The sequence below is a fragment of the Procambarus clarkii genome, chromosome 82, assembly GCF_040958095.1.
Source record: "Procambarus clarkii isolate CNS0578487 chromosome 82, FALCON_Pclarkii_2.0, whole genome shotgun sequence".
NCBI lineage: Eukaryota > Metazoa > Arthropoda > Malacostraca > Decapoda > Cambaridae > Procambarus > Procambarus clarkii.
This window is the reverse complement of record NC_091231.1, coordinates 7,032,659-7,045,698: the sequence shown is the minus strand read 5'-3', so window position 1 is coordinate 7,045,698 and position 13,040 is coordinate 7,032,659. Positions and strand designations below refer to the sequence as shown.

At 39.1% G+C, this 13,040-nt stretch overlaps 1 protein-coding gene across 4 annotated transcripts in view; it reads right to left on the bottom strand.

Annotated features, from left to right (window-relative positions):
- The window catches only part of LOC123764340 (protein abrupt), a 30,061-nt gene extending 23,591 nt beyond the window's left edge, over positions 1-6,470 (bottom strand). The window contains exons 1-3 of one of the 4 annotated variants that reach the window (XM_069316061.1): positions 6,355-6,470; positions 3,670-3,856; positions 2,185-2,376 (exon numbers count right to left, since the gene is read on the bottom strand). In XM_069316061.1, coding sequence (XP_069172162.1) covers positions 2,185-2,376; positions 3,670-3,855 — 378 coding nt within the window. In that variant the 5' untranslated portion in view covers position 3,856; positions 6,355-6,470. Of the gene's footprint in view, positions 1-2,184; positions 2,377-3,669; positions 3,857-5,398; positions 6,253-6,354 lie in introns of those variants that run through there. The other 3 variants (XM_069316060.1, XM_045751977.2, XM_045751978.2) reach the window with 3 other exon arrangements.
- Between the last annotated feature and the right edge of the window lie 6,570 nt (positions 6,471-13,040).

The following is a 13,040-nucleotide window of genomic DNA, read 5'->3' as shown; positions in this document are numbered from 1 at the left end:
CAAGCGAGTGGAAGGGAAAGTCTCACCTTCCTCCATCAGGAAAAGCGACTATGTTCTGTTGGATATCAAATATGTCATTCATTACAATCTAGAATAGTAGTAAAATGAAACAGATGAAAAAATTTATTTCAAGAGACATGGGTAAGGGAAACTTAAGAAGTTTTTAAATGAATTTGAATGGAAAGATATATTGTGAGGGAAGCCCTGTTAGGCAAGAAGATAAATGAGATGTATGCCAAATATTGAGAGATATATGATGAAGGCACAACAAAATTTATACCAAAACAAAGGTGGAAAACTAGAAAACCCGACTGGTTCAACAGAAAATGTGAGGGGGGACCAAAAGACAAAATCAGAATTAATATAGGAAAAGGCCTAACCCTGAAACATATCAGCAATACATACGCTTACTGCCCGAAATGCTATGCGTGTTAGTATGTATGTACAGTATGGTGGATATGTATCAACCCAACAATATAAACAATCAAATCTCTCAAAATATTGTAAGCATAGGCTTGTTCACCGCACCCCACCCACTCATTTGTGTATGACTGGGGCTTGTGCTGTCCAGTGGTTAGAGCAATCAGTTCTGGAGCAGCTGCACACACAAAACATTCCCAACCCAGAATCAGGAAGGGAGTGGGGGGGAATCAGGGAGCCATTGGAGCTGATCCACGAAGCATCCACCAAGACTAAATCAGTGGTACGAAGGTAGTGTTAGAGAGCTGTCACCAGGCACAGAACATGATGCTTCCCCGGTCTAACCAACCTTGCAACGATAACCAAACAACCCTTCCAGAAGCCAGATGAGTCAAAGTGCCCACCAGGGCCAATAGGAAAAAAATCCCTGCCTCTGGATGAGACAGCGATATTCTCCAACCCTACAGCTGGAGGCAAGCGCCAACAGAGAGAACTTTAAAAAAAAAAAAATTCGGACTGAAGGAGACACCGGAAACCTAGCAGAGGAAAGAAAATTGAGAGTGGTCCAAGTGGGCTCAAGCAGCACATGAACAGACTGGAAGTGAAACAATTCATGATGTTTTCAAAACAGCATCAAGGACACATCAATGCCTAATGTAAGCAGCAGCGGCTCCGCCAGTGCGGACCAATAAGAGGCGACAATATTCAGCATGAAATACTGTACTGAACAAGAAATAATTGATAGGAATAAAAGAACCACACACACAAACTGAAGAGCAATGACAGAGATGGGAAGTGGTGAAGAGAGCACCAAGAAACCTCATACTGCTGCCAAAAAAAACAAAGGCAGGTGGGACATAATCAAACCAGCCAACTGCTTGCCATAGAGATGGTGGTAATGAAACATCAAAAGAACCAGACACAAAGCGCTGAAGAACTAAAACCAGCAAAGCAAGTTATTTGACCGATCTTCTGAAAGAGGTGGAGGCATGGAGAAATGCCTGTGTTTGGAAACTGAGCAAGCAGCACTTGAAACCTAGTCTGAGTCAGCCACCAAGGAGCCAGGAAAGACCACCTATTCCTGGAAGGACTCCAACCTGGCCAGTATTTGGAGCAACAGCCGGATTGAGTGAAATAGGGATAAGGTCCCCCATCTTGACCAGTCCAGCTGAAAGGTATCCACTGTGAGGGCATTGCAATCAGGGACTGGAGCCACATATAAGGAAGGCACCAATTTGAAGCCCAAGCAGAGAGAGATCTACATCAGGGTGCCTAAACGTCTCTCAAAGCCACAGGAGGGAGGCAGTGTCGACAGCCCACTCAATGGAGATAGAAAGGAACTGGGACACACCAATTGTGAGAGCACTGGACACTCTCTAAACATGAACCATGCAGAGAACCAGACGCCAAGAATCAAGCAGAAGAGCTACTCGCGGTGCCCAGTTCCAAAGGGCAACAGACCAAAGCAAGCCCCACCGGTTCAGACAATGGACCACTGGGGTACAGTTCGAAAGAAGCTGGAGCATGGAGTCCAGAGGTATGCAAATACAGTACTCATGGTATGCCACACAGCCACAAACTCCTGCACCGTACTGTGTCAAACCAAATGGTGAAATAATGATAAACTATAACACAATATGACATTCTCTCAACACCATGATCATCAAATTCAAGAATTTTGTCCTCTCCATCAGCAATAAAACTGTTCTGTAGACAATATACAATACAACATAAATGTGGTTACATAGAACAAACTTATCGTACCTGGGTGCTGGCTAGTGCAGAAGTGACATGGGTTAAACCAGTGACATTGAGATTTGAGGCAGCATTCAAGAGATTTGGAAGGTGATCCTCTTCAACCACCACCTCTCCACAGTACATAAAATGTAGTAATGCCACCACTTCTCTCCAGCCCAATCCATCTAATATAATAATAGGATGGTCACATGGATGGTCCTGCAACAATATAATTAAATGATAACAAAACGAAGAGCTTAAATTATTATTTTACTTTCAACAATCATTTTTATATAAATCACAAGTTATGTAAGAACTACTGAAATCTTAATTTAAGCAATTAATCATTTGCCAATTACAGGAACTGACAATTTTTCCAAATTAATTTCATAATTGATAGACTACATTCTTGGGTATACATATGAATATAAAATAATATAAATACTGTAATGAAGTTTAAACCTATACTGAAAAGAAAAATAAGAGGAAAAATAATAATTCAATGGAAAAAAAGTTAATTCTCACACTTAATTTGTATATTTTAATTTTAACCAATTATATCATATGCTGCATACAGTATTACCATGTAGCACTGTACTGTATATACACAATATTACACGTTCAGTACTTCACAAATGAAAGAGATTCATTGAAGCAATAGCACACAAGACAACTTTGCATTTTGTGCACACTGGAACATCATGATTTTCACTTCTGTCTTCTTTGTGTGTGATGGCAGACAATACACTCACTCACACCATTTATAAGTCTTCCTGTACCTGGTATGTAACCTAGCTTGTGTAGTACAAGGTAGTCTTTGCAACCCAGTCTGTTGGGAGCAGGGGCATTGTTGGCATGAAAACTTTCATCACAACACTTTCTCCCTCGACAGACTTTACAAGCAACTCAACAGAGCCGGACCTAAATTACGGATTGGTGGTTTCCTGCCCGATATCTGCATATATGTGCTAAAACACTTCAGCACGTTATGTCCACAAGGTGAAAAACAGTTTTCTGGTCGACTTAACAGTTTTCCGTACACATTCCAGAGTGCCTGTCATCATGTCACATTTATCCACCAATCTCATTTATACATACTGTAATCCATGATACAATTTGGTTTATATAATTTATTTTATGTTTCATAGTCCTGTTTGCTACTGTCTACAGTTTCACTAGTGGGAATCATTGTCAACACATTCACTTTTCCCCCCATTTCCAATGCACTGGTAAAATTTTGTCACTTTCTCTCAGCTGACATTCACCTAAGTCCATGTATGAACCAAACTTGTGTTTCATTTTCCATTCTAATTTGTGGTCTTGGTATACATCCTTTAAGTTTTGAAGGATAAAGACTTCAGAAATAGAGACGAAATAAAATGTAATTTATTATTACTGTATTATAAAACTATAATTTTCTATTGAGTACACCCAAAATGTATTCTCTTCACAAACTACATATTCTGTTTCACATATGAACAAAATCACAAGAAATCCTTACAAAAAGCATACCTTTAGCACTTTCCGGAAATATGCACTGCAGGCAGACAACACCAATTTATGAGCGCGGATGGTGCGTCCTTCACATGCCACAGTTACATCCAAAAAGTCTTCATCATAACGTAATGATTCAAGCGCTGAAGTCACCGAGTCACTATAGTTATGCCACCGCAGCCAACACCTTCGTGGCTCCCCCATCCTATTAAAAATAAAGAGCAACTTAGTTACCTGATCCACAACATTTTTTTTCAGTTAACATACAAAGGTAAGAGAGAATGAATGCTTGAAATTTTAAGTGACAGCTCATAAGAATCACTGCAGGTCGCTCCAAGCAACAGCCTGTTGGACCAAGTTATCACAAGTCGAACCTGGCCTCAGGCCAGGCTCGGGGGAGTACAAGAATTCCCGAAACCCCTCTCCAGGTATGCTCCAGGGTGCTGCTATGGATGTAGTCTGAGTGTGACAGTGACGGGTCAACGTGATGCTGCAATATGTAAGGAAGTGTGAAGAAATAGAATATGGAAGGGGTATTAAATGATATAGCATCTGTATTCCTTTTACTATTTACACATCTATGACTTCCAGGCTGAAGATGCTTCCTTAGATGACCTTAGATGCTTCCTAGAGGGCTATAACAGAACTCATGAATGCCACAGGAGATATTTGATATTCCAAGAGTCTGCACAATATACGCAGACTTAAAAATTTGTAGTTTGTAACTCAAGAAAGGCAGAAATACCTAATTAGCATCATGTAACAAATTTCTCATTTCTTCACCCTAAATAAACATATTTATCTTTGCTGTTATTGTGAATACTGTACTAAATACTGTATATATCTATGCTGTTACTAAACTGTAGTTATCTTTAAAGATACAGAATTCAAAATACAAGAGTTCTGTTTTTCATCAGTAACTATCATTTTAAACACTGCATCATTTGCAAAAAAAATTTAATAATTTATATATATCGGCTTATGTCTCTGGACACACTATTGCTAGTCTCCAGATATTGAGACTTATCATCCATTTGAAGGGGAATTTCTTGTGTGTAACTGTGTATATTATATCTACTGGGGTATCTTCATTTCCATACTAGGATACAACACTCCTAGAATGACAAATTTTACCAGGATGTTCATCCCTGTGGGTGTCCGGAGACCAGCATTCTTGGGTGCCAGACACACATGGTAATTATCCCAAAGTTCAGTAACTCATTTCTTGGGAACTGCTGAGCATTAAGATCTAATATCATGTACAGTATATGGTTCCAGAATTAGTCAGTACTTTTTGGTGGTGTTTTCATGTTGTTTGGCAACTGGTTTTCTTTCCTCCCATACATTTCATTAGAAACCGTACAACCTTCTTCAACAACTTATTAGTCAGGTACTACTGATCACTAATATCCTATATTATTATGCGAGATAGCAAAGTGTTTGGCAAAGCTCAGTTGTGATTTAACTGATGTGGAGCTACAGTACAGCCTTGGTTTTGTGTCTGGAAACTAAGAAGTGCATTATTAACCATAAAGCAATTTTCAAGCTGTTCATTCTAGAGTTGCACTAAAGTAAGTAAGTAATTATCAAAAGAAGGCAGAGTTGTACTAAAGCCTAATGACTGTACATCCTCCTAAAACAAATGAGCACAAACAAGTTCATAGCAAGAAAAACACGAATTTTTTTTTTAAGATTTACTGTATATACTAACTCGTGGAAAAATTAACAAAATATTATCTTTAGATACCTTTCATATTTCAGCATGTTTTCTGAGCATGTTCAAAGAGTTCCTCTCGCTTTCGGGTTCATTCTATGCACTTGTGCAGGCTACAGGTTTTTGTTGGTGCCACCGTCCAGAGACCAATAACTTTGTACCACTTATAAAGATCCTAAGAACAGTGCCAACATATTTTTGTGTTGGTGAGGCAAATGCAAAATACGGTGCCACAGGAGCTACAGTAATGGTGAGGAAGAAGAGGCAAGTTATGGTGCCACAGTGGTTCAGTGTTGGGGGGGGGGTATGGGCTAGGCAGAGTTATGTAGTCACAGCAGACCAGTGTTGGCGAGGCAGAGGCGAGTTAGGCTACAGTGCCACAGTAATGTAGTGATGAGGAGATGGTTCAGGTCCCCCCTAAGTGTTGTGGGGTCTGGCCCCACCACCACCACTAACCTACACAACACTGCCTCTCTCAACACCACACATTACACCCTCTCTTCTCCACCCTTAACTCTCACATTTCACAGCCTGAATACAGAAAGACGGTCATCCAGCACACATTGTCTGCAGTTACCTGTGGTGCAACACGTCATATGCTTCAATACTGTGACATATTAGAAGAGAAGTTGTTAAACAGATCCTTCCCCCAGACCCCAGCTCCTCGGAGTGTTTACATGGTCGCTGTTTATTTAACCTCAGTTTCCAAGTTTTCCGCCTCTGCCTTATCATTTATACGGATAATACAAGGCCGTAAGGACTAGGAGTTTCCATGTAGAAGTCAAAACAGATACATTAGGGTGCCACAAACCTGCCACAAAAGTGTTTGACCTCGCCTGACCTATCCCCAAGGTAAATAAGCAGGAAAAACACCTCGCGCCACCCTGTGTTCCCCAAAATTTCTTAGGTGAGCAGAGAGTCTGTAAAAAATGTTTGAAGTGATCAAAGTTACCCTTAAAATACATTTTACCAATCTTTGTTATTTTTACCTGTGATTATAAGTGTGTTTTTGCTTTCTTCTTTGTACTATGTTATTCTAAATGATTAAAAATGAAGTAAGTGCCTTAATATTGGATCGCAGCTAGCAGAGAGGAAACAATTTTTCAGGCGGGTGTTGAATGCTACTGTGTACAGCTCTATTATATCATCTAGCCCAATACACTTCTGAAAAAATGTAATAGTTATCAAATGGTTCGACATGAAATATTTTCTCTTAATGGTAAATTCATAATAAACGGATTTTGAAAGATTTCGGATAGGACTATAGCTGTTATGCATAATTACCTATAGTATGTATTCTGTTATTCTTCATAATGCAGTTGTTCTGACAATGGGCAATGGCTTGTACTTTGAGTGGGGGAGTCTGTATAAACAACTGGGCCTCTACCCTTCAGACCGAACTATTTGCCTTGATCCTTGAACTGAAATGTGTACATTGAAATTGAAATTGAAATTGAAATAAGTTTATTGAGGTAAAATACACACAAAGGGATGAGGCAGCGCAAGCTATTCTCACCCCGTTCAAAATGTGTACAAGTCTCCAAACTTGATACATTAATTGTAAGTGACTCCTTATCATCCTTAAATGCTCTCAACTCTTTAAGACATAACTGTAACATGCTCGTGTCCGAAGCTAGACACAAATACAACAAAATTATTAAGGATGGTAACAGAGTCCATTTCATGTGGTCTCCATCTCATGTTTGCCTCCGAATGCATGATAGAGCTGATAAGTTAGCCAAAGAATCTGCCTTTAAAGGAGCCGTTGAATGTAACCTTGGATTGTCAATGAGCAATCTGAGAGCAGCAGTACACCGAGAACTTCAACAGGATCTTGTAGATCTGAGGCAAAGTGAAATTGACACCAGTAATTCCATCTATCATCATACTATCATGCAAGAGGAGCCACACATCTATGGATCATCCAATAAAATCAGCAGACTTCTAGATGTTACTGCTGCTCGGCTTAGACTCGGTTACAAGTATCTCTGGGAATTCCCATTATCTGCTGATGTAGACCTGGCCAAATGTAAACTGTGTCAACAAAATTATTCGCACACCCTCCGTCACTATGTGATGGAGTGCGAAAAGATACGTGAATTTAGAGACAATTCTATAACCAATGTTCCAGCGATGTGTAAATATTTCATTCAAAATGATCTGCTACCAGAAATTTTAGCCAAATATCCCCAGTTTGCTATCTGTAGGTAGTAACTAAGTGTTTGTAACCTATCCACCGCTGCCCACTGGATGGGGGGCGGTGTGCAGGACAAACATATAAATTGTGATACTAGCTCTCCACATATCATAGGATCTGGACACACAACATCTGGTCACCATTTGGTCCGGGAGACATCTCCCGTCACGCAGGGTGCAGTCGCACCTCCACAGATCTCCAGTATCTTCTATTGATACTGGTAATGGCTCAAAAGGGCCACCACTTACAGGCTATTTATGCCCGTGCCACCTTTTGGGTTGCTTCATCTTCATCTTAACACATTCATAAGGGAGACATCTCCCGTCATGCAGGGTGCATTCGCACCTCCACAGATCTCCAGTATCAGCTCTTGATACTGGTAATGGCTTAAAAGGGCCACCACTTTCGGGCTATTTATGCCCGTGCCACCTTTTGGGTTGCTTCATCTTCATCTTAACACATTCATAAGGGAGACATCTCCCGTCATGCAGGGTGCATTCGCACCTCCACAGATCTCCAGTATCAGCTCTTGATACTGGTAATGGCTTAAAAGGGCCACCACTTACGGGCTATTCATGCCCGTGCCACCTTTTGGGTGGCTTAATCTTCATCAATCAATCAATCAATCTCCACATATGTCAGTTGCTTAATTTAGAACCTGTACTTGAGGTCGATCTCGAACCTATTGTTGATGTGACGACTTATATTGAATTTTGTAACTAGCTCATCAAGATTGTAACTTGCTTAGCTAAATGAATTGTGGGGTTCAGTCCCTGAGCCCATTATGTGCCTCTGTAACCCTTTCCACTACCGCCCACAAGATGGGTATGGGGTGTATAATAAATGAACTTTTTTTTTTCTTTTTTTTGAGATATATACAAGAGTTGTTACATTCTTGTACAGCCACTAGTACGCGTAGCGTTTCGGGCAAGTCCTTAATTCTATGGTCCCTCAAATACGATCCCCTTCCGCGAAGAATCGTTTTTTCATCCAAGTACACATTTTACTGTTGCGTTAAACAGAGGCTACAGTTAAGGAATTGCGCCCAGTAAATCCTCCCCGGCCAGGATACGAACCCATGACATAGCGCTCGCGGAACGCCAGGCGAGTGTCTTACCACTACACCACGGAGTAAACTAACTGCATAACTAATGTAGTACCTGAATGCTATAATTATAGAGTACCTACAGTATTAAATCACATTTATTTAGGGAGTACTCAGAGTATTGATTTGAATCCTCTTCATAGTTCCTACTGATTTTCTAAATGATACATTGAGTTCTCAATGTACACTTGTGGTAGTTCACGAATACATTGTTGATATAATACACATTTAAACCGTGTAACTATCTTATCGAGACTTACTTAGCTAAATTAATTTTGGGGTTCAGTTCATGAGCCCATTATGTGCCTCTGTAACCTTTTCCACTACCGCCCACATGATGGGTGTATTGGGAGCATAATAAATTTATTAAACTAACTGATTTGGTAACATATGCATCAATAGTCTGTTCATTATTTTCATAAAATTAACACAACTAGCGAGAGTAGTTAGGCCTTGTACTAACATCTGAAGAGGGCATCTGAATTTATCTGAATGTACGTGATTTACGTGAAGGTCACTAGTTCTCTAGTGATTATCAACCAGGAAGAAATTTGGGTGTAGCAGAAACTTGAAGGAAATCTGGCGAGATGTAAATAAAGTAAGGGGCAAAAAGCATAATTTTGTTGCATATCCTGACCCACAAGGAATTGCGAACTGTCTCGTAGATAAATGGGCGGAAGCTGCCAAACTTAGTTCATTGCCCTCTATAACGAGAGAGTCATTAGATTCTTGGAAAGATCTAAGAAAGGATTTTATACTTACAGCAGGCAACAGTGGAGATGTCACTTGCACAGATATTACCAGAGATGAACTAATAATGGCGATTAAAGTTGGGAAGTCTACCGCCCCTGGGGAGGATGGAGTAACTTATGAAATACCTAATGAACTTGCCATTATGAAGAAAAGCCCACTGTTAGACCTCTTTAATATTAGTTAAAAAGAGGGCAGTATTCCTAGTAAATGGAAAAAAGCTATGATTATCCCTATCCCTAAAGCCAATGGAGAGTACAGACCTATATCCTTAACCTCGTGTTATTGTAAAATGATGGAGAGGATAATTTTAAATAGACTTTTATATATGATAGGTGATCAGCTGTCTAGTAATTTGTTCGGGTTCCTCAGAGGTAAAGGTACCTCTGACTGTATTATTAAATGTCTAGCTAATAATGATTACTATAGAATTTTTATTGATTTACAAGGAGCTTTTGATAAAGCCAACAAAGAGGTTATCTTATATGAACTAGCTGGTCTTGGTGTTAAAGGGAGATTATTGCGCTAGCTAGGGGAAGGAGGAAATGTATATGTTTATCTCTCAGAATGTTTGGTAATATGTTTATTTGTGATGTGTGTTTATGTATGTATTAACACGTTGTACTGATTGGGGTGAGAATAGCTTGAGCTACCTCATCCCTTTGTGTGTATTTTACCTCAATAAACTTATTTCAATTTCAATTTCAATAGGGGATTATCTTCACGAAAGAAAGGCTCAGGTGTGGTATCAAGGTTGTGTGTCAGTTGTGAGATCTTTTGAACTCGGCACACCTCAGGGAGGAGTGTTGAGTCCCACCCTGTTTAATGTACTAATGAATAAGATAGCATCTGAGAGATACTCAAATGGGGTAACTCCTATCATATATGCCGATGATATTGTGTTTCAGTTCAAAGATATTTCAAAGGTTCAAACGGTGTTGGATAATTTCGGAAACCTGTGTCACCATATGGGACTGGTGGTTAATGAAGACAAAACTAAGTTTGAATGTAGAGGTCGGAGGCCCATTATATTGAAAATAAATGGTAAAAATATAGAGAGAGTTAATATATATAAATATTTAGGAATATATATGTTGGATATACCCATGAGAGTTTGGAAGCTGAGATGAACAGACTGTTGGGTCAATGTCGGAAGAGATTACAACCTCTGAAGGCCTTGGCATGCTGTGGAAAGGGAGTGGGAGTCCCTGTGCTACGAATGAAGATTCCTTATTGATTTTGCTGCACCTGTCATTTCTTGTTTTGGTAAAGGTAGGATGGGCAAGTTGGAGAAGGTACAAAATGAAGCCACGAGAATTATCTTAGGATGCCCAAGAAGTGCTATGATTGAGATAATGAGGATGCAGTTGAATCTGAAGAGTACTGAGGATAGAATTTCAGAGATAAATGTCGCCTCTGCCATTAGATTGATGAGCGGTGGGGGAGCTAATGAATTAATCCTCTCGGTGTGAAAGTTTAAATTATGTAGTATGCCGCACGCCCACACCTTAGAACATTATGTATGAGTGTCAACTTATTGATAGCTATAGAAATAAGGAAATAAGTAGTGTACCACATCAAATTGTTTGGATGTGTGATATAAAAATAATGGTATGATAGACAGTATATTTAGGAGCTACAAGAATTTTGTCCCAAGAGTGTAACAGTTATATGCTGTGCTTACTATATTAACCTGCAATGTTAAATGGGATTCTTGTATTGTAGTTTGTGTATTTGTACTCACTGCATTTGTGCGCCCCTTAAGGGACTTGAAGTAGAGAGGGTAGAAATAGCCTAAGCTACTCTATCCCTTTAGATAGATGTATTTTTTTCTTGTCTCAATAAACATACTTGAACTTGAACTTAGTACTCTTTATTTTCTTCTCCGAGGCTATGGGTCCCGACAATTGCACCTGAGGTGGTACGAACCTGCGTCCGGGATGCTCCCGGACGCAGGTTCGAATCCTCGTCACGGCCCTTGTGGATTTGTTCATTTGATGTATCACGTTATGTGATCTCTGTGTGTAATGAGGTGGTACCCCTTTTAGGTTTAAAAAAAATAAAAAAAATATTTATAACTATTTGTCTTTAATCAAATGTACCAATTATACTAATCTAAATGTAACTCACGAACTATATACTTTGCTATAAATAACTATTAAATTTACAAACTGGGGAAAATAATTCCATTTTAATTTTTCTACACATAGCTTTGAATGGGTGTGACTGTGATAGTTTTTTTTTTAGTTTAGGGGTAATTTATTATGCACCCTCTACCCATCCTGAAGGCAGTGGTGGAAAAGGTTGCACTCACATAATGGAGGTCAGAAACCGAACCCCCAAAATTCATTTAGCTAGGCAATTTTGAGTGGTGATAATGCATAGTGATGGGGTGGTAGGAGGCGCGTGTGTTGGTGGTGGAGGAAGGCGGCCCACAGTGGCTACATGGCTCCTTGTTTTGTTCACACACTGCGCATGCGCCTCGCACCACCGTAGCCACACGCGCAAACTAACCCCATCGTTTATTTGATATATTGTATGTATACAGTATATTATATATATATATAAAAAGGTACAATGTGTTGTATGAAAGTACATATGTTGGTTATTAAGTGGTACATTCGTGCAAAGCCACAGGTTTCACGCAGGTCCTTAAATTAACAAATAAATGTAATGATAGGTAGTACATTGTAATAATTCTAATTCACATAATAAGAACAGAAAAATGCGATTAAAAATATACTAATGAAGTTGAATTTCCACATTGTAATATATTTCTGAGTTAGTAGCACAAGGTGGGATACTAAGAAGATGAGATTATACGTCCTGCTACCCTATTAATAATAATAATAGGCCAACAAACTTTGTAAAATCTCTTTATGTATGTACCTTTGCCTAAATAAAAATTATTATGCATTATTATGCAAATAAAAATTATTATGCATAATAATAATTTTTATTTAGGTAAGGTACATACATAAAGAGATTTTACAAAGTTTGTTGGGTTAATAGATAGAGCTAGTACATACAATGCCTAAAGCCACTATTACGCAAAGCGTTTCGGGCAGGAAAAACATTAATGACTAAAGCTTAAAACTAATGGGTAAAAAGATTATGCCATGTGGAGGATTACAATGTGTATAGATGAAAAATGAACTATAAACTCATCTAATATCCCCATGTAACTGGATGATAGGGATTAAATAGGGAATAGTATAGTGTGAGAAGAGCAGAGTGGGGAATTTGGAGAGAATACCAACAGTTTCAGAGTTTAGTTTAGTTCATTTATTATGCACCCCATACCCATCTTGTGGGCGGTAGTGGAAAGGGTTACAGAGGCACATAATGGGCTCAGGGACTGAACCCCACAATTCATTTAGCTAAGCAAGTTACAATCTTGATGAGCTAGTTACAAAATTCAATTTCGGAGCTGGTTTATTCTGTGCTGTACGTGAACACCGCTGTCCCTAGTCTATGTTCACATATATATGTTCCCTTTATACGTAAACTGACGTTATATTAATTATATTAACATTAAAAGTAAATGAATAGAATTAATGAAGATTAAGCGATGTATATGTATTTTTTTGTAAGGAGGTAGGTGAGGGGAAGGAGGGAGGTGG